Below are 13,029 nucleotides of genomic sequence, written 5' to 3'. Positions count from 1 at the left end.
AAAGCAAATTCAAACCATTTTCTTATTAAGAGTTCAAAATGAGTCATAAGGCAGCAGAAACAACTTGCAACATCAACAATGCATTTGGCCCAGGAATTGCTAATGAACATACAGCGCAGTGGTGGTTCAAGAAGTTTGCAAAGGAGATGAGAGCCTTAAAGATGAGGAACACAGTGGCTGGCCATTGGAAGTTGACAGTGACCAACTGAGAGGATCATTGAAGCTCATCTTCTTACAACTACATGAGAAGTTACCGAAGAACTCAATGTCAACTATTTGTTGGTTGTTCAGCATTTGAAGCAGAAAAAAAAAAAAAAAAAACTGTATAATCCAGCACAGCTTTCCTCATCAGAGAAGGATATAATATAGGGACCAAGGCCCCAGCTTGGAGTGCTCTCTGTGTTGTACCCCGCTCCTGATGTCTAGCATGTCTATCATAGCATCCTGGTCCTCACACATTCCTCAGAGATACAACCAACAACAAGGTACACACCTACATGAAATTGCTCGAGGTTACGAACTTCCTCCATCTTGACAAATCCCTTAGTTAAAATCAGTCTTCACCTTATAAGACCTCTTAGCAGACCTCTTGGTCCTATGTAATAACTCCCTCCTTGAGATATTTGACTCACATTGGCTCCCAAGAGCTCACACACTCCTGATTTCCTTTCACTTTATTAAGTGCTGCTTTTCAGAGTTGTACACTGGCTCTTCCTGATCTCAAAATGTTGCAGTGATCCAGTGCTCAGTCCTCAGACCACTTCTCTATATACACCTTCTAGGGGATCTCATCCAATATTAAAGCTTTGCATATATAATGCTGATGATATACATCTCTAACCCTGATATCTCCTCAGAGATTCAGGCTCAAATACAAAACTACTATTAGATATATCCACTTGGATGTTTAAAAGAAACCTCCAATGTCCACACTAAGAACTCTTTATTAACCACTTATCCTACCTCACTACTCTCTAATTCTGCCTGATTTTAGCAAACAGCTAAAAATGGATAAAACCATTATCCATTCATTTTTTCAAATTGAAAATACTGGAGTCATTCTTGACTTCCTCTTATACCTCACAGTACAAATCCAATTAACCAATGAATCCTATCAGCATGACTTTCAAAATTTATCACTGTAGTATATTCTATAGTGCACTGCCCACCAATCCCCCTCAGGACTGACAGTAGCTGTCAGTATTAATAGACAGCTCTCAGTTGAGTCCCTCCCTTTATGTCACCCTGGGCTGAAAAGATTCACCTTGCCTAAAGTCATTCCCTAGGAGCAACCCACGTTCAATAAATGGGGGAGGGGGTGAAGGAGGCAGGGGACAGGTAACAAAGGCCTGGTCTTCCTGCCTCAAGACAGGACAACTCTTTTTTTTTTAATATTTATTTGTTTCTTTATTTGGCTGCGAGAGATCTTTGATCTTTTAGACTCTCTAGTTGCAGTGCACAGGCTTAGTTGCTCCACAGCATGTAGGATCTTAGTTCCCTGACCAGGGATCAAACCCACAGTCCCCACACTGCATGGTGGATTCATAACCACTGGGCTACCAGGAAAGCCCCAAGATACGACAATTTTTAAGGGCCTATGTAATAACTCCCTCCTTGAGATATTTGACTCACATTGGCTCCCAAGGAACTCTTAAGATTCAGAGTTCCTCTTGAATTGTCTGAAACCTCTGTTGTAATTCCATCACAGTTCAACTTTTCCTTCTGTCCAGTCCTGCTTCCACCAGCCCTCTCAGGTACTGTCCCTAGGAGCACATCCCAATAAACTTCTCAAGAATGAATCTGAGTAGTAGAGGCAGTTCTCATGGAATACAACCTATGGCAGCTGGTACCACAAATGGTCTTAGGAAGCTGACTGCACATGAAACACCATCTCTGGTGGTAGATGATTAACTGGGATGGGAAGAGAATGCACTGGTTAATTATAAAAACTATATAATTGGATGGATGTTGATGGAAGCATCACTGCACTAGAGAAAAACAATGAAAGGCTGAGAATAATACAGTGCCAAAAATGGGGTATATACATACCATGGAATATTAATCAGTCTTAAAAAGGAAAGATTCTAACATATGCTACAACATGGAGGGAAGTGAAGTGAAGTGAAAGTCACTCAGTTGTGTCCAACTCTTTGCGACCCCACAGATTATACAGTCCATGGAATTCTGTAGGCCACAATACTGGAGTGGGTAGCTGTTCCCTTTTCCAGGGGATCTTCCCAACCCAGGAATCAAATCCAGGTCTCCCGCTTTGCAGGCAGATTCTTTACCAGCTGAGCCACCAGGGAACATACGTGGATGGATGGTGAGGATATTATCCTAAGTGAAGTCAGTCAGTCACACAAAGACAAACACTGTATGATTCCACTTCCATGAGATACACAGAGTCGTCAGAATCATAGGGACAAAAATAGAATGGTGACTTTCAAGGCCAGGAAGAAGGAAGGAATGAGGAGTTACTGTTTAATGGGTATAGAGTTTCCATTTTAAAGGTGAAAGAGTTCCTGAGATGGATAGTGGTGATAACTGCATAAATGAATATTATTATTAAGTGCATTTAATATAATTAAATATTAAATGTATTCAATATAAAAATTAAATACAAACACGGAGAAAGCTAGTGGAAGTGATGGAATTCCAGTTGAGCTATTTCAAATCCTAAAAGATGATGCTGTGAAAGTGCTGCACTCAATATGTCAGCAAAGTTGGAAAATTCAGCAGTGGCCACAGGACTGGAAAAGGTCAGTTTTCATTCCAATCCCAAAGAAAGGCAATGCCAAAGAGTGCTCAAACTACCGCACAGTTGCACTCATCTCACATGCTAGTAAAGTAATGCTCAAAATTCTCCAAGCCAGGCTTTAGCAATACATGAACCGTGGACTTCCAGATGTTCAGCTGGATTTAGAAAAGGCAGAGGAAGCAGAGATCAAATTGCCAACATTCGCTGGATCATGGAAAAAGCAAGAGAGTTCCAGAAAAACATCTATTTCTGCTTTATTGACTATGCCAGAGCCTTTGACTGTGTGGATCACAATAAACTATGGAAAATTCTGAAAGAGATGAGAATACCAGACCACCTGACCTGCCTCTGGAGAAACCTGTATGCAGGTCAGGCAGCAACAGTTAGAACTGGACATGGAACAACAGACTGGTTCCATGGACTGGAAAAGGAGTACATCAAGGCTGTACATTGTCACCCTGCTTATTTAACTTATATGCAGAGTACATCATGAGAAACGCTGGACTGGAGGAAGCACAGGCTGGAATCAAGATTGCTGGGAGAAATATCAATAACCTCAGATATGCAGATGACACCACCCTCGTGGCAGAAAGCGAAGAACTAAAGAGCCTCTTGATGAAAGCAAAAGAGGAGAGTGAAAAAGTTGGCTTAAAGCTCAACATCAGAAAACTAAGATCGTGGCATCTGGTCCCATCACTTCATGGCAAATAGATGGGGAAACAGTGGAAACATTGAGTGACTTTATTTTGGGGGGCTCCAAAATCACTGCAGATGGTGACTGCAGCCATGAAATTAAAAGATGCTTACTCCTTGGAAGAAAAGTTATGGCCAACCTAGAGAGTATATAAAAAAGCAGAGACATTACTTTGTCAACAAAGGTCTGTCTAGTCAAGGCTATGTTTTTTTCAGTAGTCATGTATGGATGTGAGAGTTGGACTAGAAGGAAAGCTGAGTGCCAAAGAATGGATGCTTTTGAACTGTGGTGTTGGAGAAGACTCTTGAGAGTCCCTTGGACTGCAAGGAGATCCAACCAGTCCATCCTAAAGGAGATCAGTCCTGGGTGTTCATTGGAAGGACTGATGTTGAAGCTGAAACTCCAATACTTTGACCACCTGATGTGAAGAGCTGACTCATTTGAAATAACCCTGATGCTGGGAAAGATTGAGGACAGGAGGAGAAGGGGATGACAGAGGATGAGATGGTTAGATGGCATCACCGACTCAATGGACATGAGTTTGGGTGAACTCAGGCAGTTGGTGATGGACAGGGAGGCCTGGTGTGCACGGCTCATGGGGTCTCAAAGAGTCGGACACAACTGAGCGACTGAACTGAACTGAATATAAAAATGTATTTTATACCCATTTGAATGCAGAGTTCCAAAGAACCGCAAAGACAGATAAGAAAGCTTTCCTCAGCGATTGATGCACAATGCAAAGTAACAGAGGAAAACAATGGAATGGGAAAGACTAGAGATCTCGTCAAGAAAATTATAGCTACCAAGGGAACATTTCATACAAAGATGGGCACAATAAAGGACAGAAATGGTATGGACCTAACAGAAGCAGAAGATATTAAGAAGAGGTGGCAAGAATACACAGAACTATACAAAAAAGATCTTCATGACCCAGATAACCACGATGGTATCGAAGAGGAAAAAAAATTTACATAGCCTTCTGCTCATTCTGCCTCTGTAACTCAGTTTGCTCCTTACAAAGTCTGGATCACATAGGTCATGTAATCTCAGAAAGTGGGGACTTACAATACTAGGAACTGGAGCTTATCTCACTCACCCTTGTCCTACTCTGCAATTGCCCAGCCCCTGCAAACCTGCTTAAACATTTCCTGTCCCTGTAAAGGTCAGGCATCCCCTTCCTGTCTTGACTGCTGTTCCTGCGCTCATGAAATCCCTTAGTTTAAACCAGGCTATTAGCAGCTAACGTTGCCCACTATAGTCTGTCTATAAAAACTCTGTAACCCCTTCGTTCGGGGCTCAGAGCTTGGAGTGTTAACTCCCCTGGGCCTGCAGGCATAATAAACCTGAGTTCTCCAACTTTCTGAGTGTGCTGCTTGGTTTCTCAGTTACTGGTTTCTGCAACAATGTGATCACTCACCTACAGCCAGACATCCTGGAATGCAAAGTTAAGTGGGCCTTAGAAAGCATCACTACAAACAAAGTTAGTGGACGTGATGGAATTCCACTTGAGCTATTTCAAATCCTAAAAGATGATGCTGTGAAAGTGCTGCACTCAATATGCCAGCAAATTTGTAAAACTCAGCAGTGGCCACAGGACTAGAAAAGGTAGATTTTCATTCCAATCCCAAAGAAAGGAAATTGCACTCACCTCACATGCTAGCAAAGTAATCGTCAAAATCCTCCAAATCAGGCTTGAACAGTACGTGAATTGCGAACTTCCAGATGTTCAAGCTGGATTTAGTAAAGGCAGAGGAACCAGAGATCAAATTGCCAATATCAATTGGATCATAGAAAAAGCAAGAGAGCTCCAGAAAAACATCTACTTCTGCTTCACTGACTACGCCAAAGCCTTTGACTGTGTGGATCACAACAAAATGTGGAAAATTCTTAAAGAGATGGGAATATCAGACCACCTTACCTGCCTCCTGAGAAATCTGTATGCAGGTCAAGAAGCAACAGTTAGAACTCAACATAGAAAAACAGACTGGTTCCAAATGGGGAAAGGAGTACATCAAGGCTGCATATTGTCACCCTGTTTATTTAACATATGCAAAGTACATCATATGAAATGCCAGGCTGGATGAAACACAAGCTAGAATCAAGACTGTCGGGAGAAATATCAATAACCTCAGTTATGCAGATGACATCACCCTATTGCAGAAAGTGAAGAAGAACTAAAGAGCCTCTTAATGAAAGTGAAAGATGAGAGTGAAAACGTTGGCTTGAAATTCAACATTCAGAAAACTGAGATCATGGCATCTGGTCCCATCACTTCATGGCAAATAGATGGGGAAACAATGGAAACAGTGAGAAACTTTATTTTTGGGGGGCTCCAAAATCACTGCAGATGGTGACTGCAGCCACAGAATTAAAAGACGCTTGTTCCTTGGAATAAAAGCTATGACCAACCTAGACAGCATATTTAAAAGCAGAGACATTACTTTCCCAACAAAGGTCTAGTCAAAGTTATAGTTTTTCCAGTAGTATGTATGGATGTGAGAATTGGACTGTAAAGAAACCTGAACACCGAAGAATTGATGCTTTGAATGGTAGTGTTGGAGAAGACTCTTGAAGAGTCCCTTAGACTGCAAGGAGATCCAACCAGTCCGACCTAAAGGAAATCAGTCCTGAATATTCATTGGAAGGACTGATGCTGAAGCAGAAACTCCAATACTTTGGCCACCTGATGCAAAGAACTGACTCATCAGAAAAGACCCTGATGTGGGGAAAGACTGAAGGCAGGAGGAGAAAGCCAACAGAGGATGAGATGGATGGATGGCATCACCAACTTGATGGACATGAGTTTGAGTAAGCTCCAGGAGTTGGTGATGGACAGGGAAGCCTGGCATGCTGCAGTCTATGGGGTCACAAAGAGTCAGACACAACTGAGTGAACTGAACTGATTTAATACCACTGAACTGTAAACTTAAAAGTGGTTTAAGATGCTAAATTTTATAATACATGAATTTTTATCACAATTTCAAAAATTGGAAAAAAACAATATCACTTCCTAATAGAGATTGGTACTATCCCTAAAGACTTACTAAGAAATTCAAGGATGGTGGTCCCCACCACTTAATTCACTAGTATAAGCCCTACAAAAGCTAGGTAGGAGGAGGATGACAGTGGACGACTTCAAACTCAACCAAGTAGCAGACAAGTCAACTGCAGCTCTAGATCCAGATGTGGTATTTAGTAGAGCAGATTAACACAGCCTCAAGGACATAGCATACGGCCATTGATCTGACGAATGTACTGTTTTCCATTTACCAAGAAAGATAACCAGAAGCAGTTGACATTCACATCAGATGGGCAATAAATACATTTAAGTCTCCCACCTTCTGTCATAAAGGGATCTGGTCCAACTACACATTCATAGAACTTCATGCTGGTCCTCTATATTGATGAAAACATGTTAAATGGACTTGGTAAACAATAAGTAGCAATATGTTGGAAGCCTTGGTAAGATATCAGAGAAGGCAACGGCAATCCACTCCAGTACTCTTGCCTGGAAAATCCCAGGGACAGCAGAGCCTGGTGGGCTGCCATCTACGGGGTCACACAGAATTGGACACGACTGAAGCGACTTAGCAGCAGCAGCAGTTGGTAAAAAATATGCCTCCAGAGAATGAGAAATAATAAAGTCAATAAAGATTCAGGGGTCTACCACACCAATTAAGTATTTCCAAAACCAGTGGTCTGGGGTATGTCAGGATATGTCCCACCACCACCACCAAAATAAAGGGGAAATGACTGAATCTCATACCTCCCTAAGAAGGAAACCAGCATCTGAGGCTTCTGAGTTCTGGAGGTAATGTATTTCAAAATTGAGAAAACTGCTCTGACTCACTTTTGAGAACTAGGAAAGGCTAACAGCATTCTATGGGGACCATGATGGGCAAGAGCTCTTCAACATGTCCTAGCTATAGAGTAAGTGGCCCTGCCTCTTGGGTCACCTGACCAGCAGACTCTATGGTATTGAAAGTATCAGAAGTATGAAAAGATATTATGAGAAGTTTATAGTGTGCCCCCAAAGGAGAGTCTGCCGGAGAAAACTGCAACAGTTCCTGACATGCTACGGGACCCTGATAGAAACACAGTCCTTAAATATGGGACTTTAAATGATTACCCAGGGCTTCCCTGGTGGCTCGGTGATGAAGAATTTGCCTGCCAATGCAGGAGACATGGGTTTGATCCCTGGACCAGGAAGGAGGAGCCCACATGCCACAGAGCAACTAAGTCCAGGCACCACAACTATTCAGCCTGTGCTCTAGAGCCCAGGAACTGCAACTACCAGAGCCCAGGGCCCTAGAGCCCGTGCTCTGCAACAAGAGAAGCCACTGCAACGAGAAGCCTGCGCACCACAACTAGAGCATAGCCCCACTCGCTGCAACTAGAGAAAAGCCCACGCAGCAGTGAAGACCTAGCACAGCCAAAATAAACATAAACATAAAAAAAAGATGTTAAAAAATAATAACAAAATTAAATTAAAATGAACACACAGCCATGGTTGACTATCAGAAGTTGGATTCTATCAGACTCACCAAGTCATAAGTTTTGGTGAGTCCAGGAGCAATCTCCATAATGGAAGAGAACATCTGAGATCAAGCACAAGCAGAACCAGAGTGCAAACAAAACAAAGAATGGTTCAGATCTCCAAGCTTCACCACTGTTATACCATCACCTCTCCTTAAACTCATTCCTATAAATACATGGAAGTTCATTACTACCAGCCAACAAAGGTGGAAAAAGGATGAGCTTGGTCCTTGGATGGGTTTCAGTGTATGTGAATGCAAATCGAAAATGGCTTGATGTGCATTATAATACCATTCAAGAACAGTCCAGAAAGACAGCAATAAGGGGAAAGAGAGAAGAATGTCAAGTTGTGTACCTGATCATTCACTTTATGTAGAAAGAGAAGTGGACAGAAATAACAATGTATAGAGACTTGTGGACAGTGATGAGTAGCTTGTTTGGATGATCAGTAGCCTGGCAAGAAAAAGATTAAAAGATCAGAGACACAGAGGTCTGGGGAATATGCATGAGGATGGATCTATGGGAGTGAAAACAAAGTAAAAATATTTTCATTTTGTACAGTTGCTACTGTGGAAGAGGTATAAAATAACCAAGCAGATACAGTGACCCAGCCAGCTGAAGTCAGCCAGACTCTCATCAGCTGACATACGAACAGCAGTGCTGACACAGTAGACGCAGGGATGGAACAGCCATGGTGGTGGAGATAGACGCCATCCATAGAGGCATGGATGCATAGGACTTCCCTGGTGGCTCAGACGGTAAAACGTCTGCCTACAATGTGGGAGGCCTGCATTCGATCCCTGGGTTGGGAAGATCCTCTGGAGAAGGAAATGGCACCCCACTCCAGTACTCTTGCCTGGAAAATCCCTTGGACAGAGGAGGTTGGTAGGCTACAGTCCATGGGGTTGCAAAGAGTCAGACACGACTGAGGGACTAAACTTTTTTTCTTTCTTTTCTTTCATGGATGCATATCCATCAGTATGGGTTCCACTTTCCAAGCCTAGTATCGCTACTGATGCTTCCAAATGCCCAACCTACTGCCATCAGAGACCAAAGCACAGACATAACATCATCCTTTCAGGGAACCTACCAGCCACTGAGCAGCAAGTCCATTACCCTGAAGCTATTCTACCCTGAAAGGTACAGTGTTTCATCTTCACAGGAATTGACACACTCTAAGCATGCGTTTGCCTTACTTGCCTGCAAAGCCTCAGCTGGCAGGACAATCCAACAGTCAAGGGTGTTTGATTTCACAACATGTGTATATAGAGTATACTGCATTGGACCAAATGTCCTATTATACTCCAAAGGGGCCATATAATGATAACAGGACCCATCAGGCCTATCACATAAAGCACTAACCAGAAGCTGCTGGCCTGCTGTACAGACAGAACAAGCAAGTGGTGTTCTTCCAAGTGAGGGCTTAAAGGTAATACCTTTCATGAGTGGCATACCATTTTCAAAGACACAGGGTACATACCAAAGCAGTATTCATGTTAATGTTCCTATATTCCTACCACTCCTCTCTGATTCATACCTCTCTCTAAGGTTTATTCTCTGATATCCCTTCTCAGGTAAGCAGAAGCCTAACACACTTGACAGACTGAGGTACAGGGTCCTAGAATTCTGGCTTACCGGAGACTGTCCTAAGAGACAGGATCCAGGGACAAAAGAAAAATAAAGTCAAGGAGATGGCTTCTTGGCATCAATCTGAAAAGACTAAGCAGAGTGGGAGGATATAGGATTCAGATGAGATAATCAAACCAGAGCAATACATTTTTGGAGTATAGAACTCAAGGAACTTCTGAGCCATGGGAACCATTTGGAACTCTAATACATACACACACACACACACACACACACACACACATATCTCACTGGTAGAGAGCTGAACAAATAGGTTAATATCAGAAGACTATTTTGCACTGGAAATAAAATGATTGTTTTCTCTTGGTATTCTGAAACTTCCACCTAAACTGTTTTTAAATAATCAAGTCAAGATTTATCTAGAGAAGAAAGGCATCCGTAATTTAGGCAAGGTACTAAAACAATCAGCTGAAGTATAATCCCATGGATCAAGGTCTGACTCCCCCTCGGTCTTTGGTATGGGATTGCAGCTCTGGGAACCCCAGTGTGCTTGTCATTAGAAGAAAACTCTGAAAGCATGAATCGTGGGCAGTAAATGACTACAGAAAAGATAATGTCTTTGACTCCTGCATTCGCAAAGGCTAATGAAGCCTGTGAAATTCTGTGCCAGTTCAGTAAATGGTGAATGAGTCACCAGAAACCCACTTAGCATCTTCCAAAAACCCCAAGAGAAGGCTCTGGTGTTTGTTCAAAGTGATCACTTTAAGAAGATGGAGAAGGTGTTTTTCTTGGGCTGCCTTCTCCCTCCTGAGAGGCTCAGGAAAATTATGCCCACCCAGGACCCTTGGGAGCCTCTCTGGAAAGGGCAAGTCTGGATTTGAGACAGGCTAGGGCCTGGGACCCTTTGCAGAAGTGCTTGCATTTTCCTGGACAAACATCTCCTGGAGCAACAAAATACAAAAAAAAAAAAACTATAAGGGATTAAAAATAACTAAGTGGATGCACACTGGGACAAATTATGGACAAAGTACAAAAAGATGAAAAACCCAACCGCCACTTCTGAAGAGCCTAGAGCAAAACCAGAGATACTGCACAGGCCCCCCTGCCAATGGGGTGGGCAAACCACCTAAGCCACCCCTCCTGCCTGATGCCTGAACATATTCCTACCCTAACCCCATAGCAGGAATCAGCTTGCTCCCTTCTCTGGGAGCGAGTAAGGAAAACTGTTACTTGTTTTCACTATCCCCTGTTGCAGCAGTGGCCCCAATAAAGCCTTGCCTGAATTTCCTGACTGACCTCTTACTAATTTTTATTGATTAGGGAAACCCAAGAATCCTGGTCCAGTAACATCTTTACCTTCTGCCCAGCACCTCTCCGGACAGGCGGGGCCACTCACCTTCTCCCGGGCAAAAGAGGGGTTCCAGTTTTTCAGGCCCTCTTGGAGCTCCAAGATGTCCACCACCCCGTCCCCGTTGTGGTCCAGGTCTTGGAAAAGGTTCTTGTAGTGTAAGTAGTCTTCCTCGTCGGTGTGGCAGCTCGCCGCGGGCAGCACGAAGACCCGCAGCCAGCGCAGCATGGTCCGGCCGGCGCTGCCCCGCGACGGCGGGGACCGCAGGCCGCCTCTCCTCCTGGCCCCAGGGAGGGCGTCCCGCCGGCAGCCACGCCACCTGCCGCTTCCTAGACGCCGCAGCTGCTCAGGGTCCGCGCGGTCAGCCGGGCTGCCGCAACCGCCCGACTCAAGCCGCCACGGTTCTCAGCCGCCTGAGGCGAGAGGGTCCGCGCCAGTGGCTCTCGGGCGTCGCTTGAAGAGCCTCGTGCGGGAGGCCCTGGCCGGGACTCCGCGGGAGCGTCCGCCCTCAGAAGTTGGAAGCTGAGGCGCCAAACGCAGCGTCCGGGACCTTCCAAGCCTAAGTCGACCACGAGCTGAGGAGAGCTTGGGAGGGAGGAAGAACGCCTCCCTTTGGAGGGAGGAAGGCGTTGCTCCCCGGGGGCGGCATCTAAAGAGCGCTCCGGCGTCCAGGATCTTCCCGGCAAACTCAGTGCACCTGGGGCAGCGGGTCAGTGAGTTGCTCGACCTGCACCTCTGCTGAGAGCGCCCAGTGCCACCGCGTAGGTCATAGCTTTGCAGTCGGGACCCCGCTGACCCAGCGGAGGTAGAGCTAAAGAAGGTAGTCCTCCCCCTAGCAGCCTTCGTCTATGTCTCTCTCTTCCCCTCCCTGGGAACCTGCGGTTGTTTCCAAGAACCTGTGTCCTTTCACCTCCCACTTTTCTCCTGGATCCACTGCAGTCTCATCTCAGCTACCACCATCTATCTCACTGAACTTCCTCGTCACAGAATCCAGAGGACACGAAAATGCTTGCTTTACTTAATCCCAGTTCTGTTTAAGACACTGCTGACCACGCCCTCCATTCTGAAGTATTTAACTTTTTACTTTGTCTTCGGGAACATCGCATATTTCTGCCATTCCTTATACTCTCTTACAGCCTCCCACAAAAAGAGCCTGAAATCATCTACAGTTGAGGCTCTACAGAATTGCAGTAGATAGAGTTGAGGGAGTAGGTAAAAACCTAGTTCTGTAATTTGTTGCATTGAAGCTTTGCATCCTCAATCCCTAGTCATATCCTTTGAAAGTCAATGGCATAATCTAATGACAAGCCCACCAGTGTTAAGTTTTCTTGTAAAATTCCACAGACCACAGAATAAAATTCACTTATTTTTCAAAATAACAGTTTGAGATGTTATTTATTCCATCAGTTTTTATACCATTTGTTATTAATAAGTGTTAAAGATATAAAAGTAAAGAACATTGAATCTGCTCTCATAGCAGCTCACCATCTAGTGTGCTCTAGGTGTGTAAAGAAATAAAATTCAACCTAATAAACATATGCTTTATATTAGATATAAAGCATATATAAATAAAGATAACTGAGATGTGACTACAAATGATAAAATACATGTTATTTAAATGAATGAGATTTAGGAATTAATAAACAGAAGGCTATTAATAAAGCTTTTAGAAAATATTATAAGTAATAGGCATATGTAAATATTAAGCACTTTTTCTTTAAGAGATAATTAACTGTCAAAAACAGAATATATTGTGGAACTTATGTAGAAGTAAAATACACAACAGCAATAGGAAAAAGGATGGGAGAGGGGTCATAGAAGTATACTACTAGAAGGTTCTCACATTATATGTGAGGTAGTATACATTTAAATGGAGGAGGACCTGGCAACCCACTCCAGTATTCTGCCTGGAGAATCCCCATTGACAGAGGAGCCTGGCAGGCTACAGTCCATAGGGTTGCAAACAGTCAGACATGACTGAAGCGACTTAGCATACATTTAAAACTGCATCTAGAAACTCTAGAGCAACCGTTGAAAAAAAACATGGAAGTATAGCTAATAAACCAATAGAAGAGATAAAATAGAATACCAAAAAACACTGAATTA

At 43.6% G+C, this 13,029-nt stretch overlaps 2 protein-coding genes across 3 annotated transcripts in view; both read right to left on the bottom strand.

Annotated features, from left to right (window-relative positions):
• Positions 1-11,381, bottom strand: part of LOC102272827 (mitochondrial adenyl nucleotide antiporter SLC25A24) — a 92,564-nt gene extending 81,183 nt beyond the window's left edge. The window contains exons 1-2 of one of the 2 annotated variants that reach the window (XM_070364101.1): positions 10,972-11,381; positions 3,868-3,883 (exon numbers count right to left, since the gene is read on the bottom strand). In XM_070364101.1, the coding sequence (XP_070220202.1) occupies positions 3,868-3,883; positions 10,972-11,151 (196 nt within the window). In that variant the 5' untranslated portion in view covers positions 11,152-11,381. The remainder of the gene's footprint in view (positions 1-3,867; positions 3,884-10,971) is intronic. The other variant, XM_070364096.1, reaches the window with a different exon arrangement.
• The window catches only part of LOC102272537 (mitochondrial adenyl nucleotide antiporter SLC25A24), a 73,107-nt gene continuing 71,330 nt past the window's right edge, over positions 11,253-13,029 (bottom strand). Inside the window, exon 10 of the mRNA XM_070361884.1 lies at positions 11,253-11,620. Coding sequence (XP_070217985.1) covers positions 11,253-11,620 — 368 coding nt within the window. The remainder of the gene's footprint in view (positions 11,621-13,029) is intronic.

Source organism: Bos mutus, chromosome 3 (genome assembly GCF_027580195.1).
Source record: "Bos mutus isolate GX-2022 chromosome 3, NWIPB_WYAK_1.1, whole genome shotgun sequence".
NCBI lineage: Eukaryota > Metazoa > Chordata > Mammalia > Artiodactyla > Bovidae > Bos > Bos mutus.
Note: the sequence above shows the minus strand (reverse complement) of the source record. Positions and strands in the feature narration are given on the sequence as shown.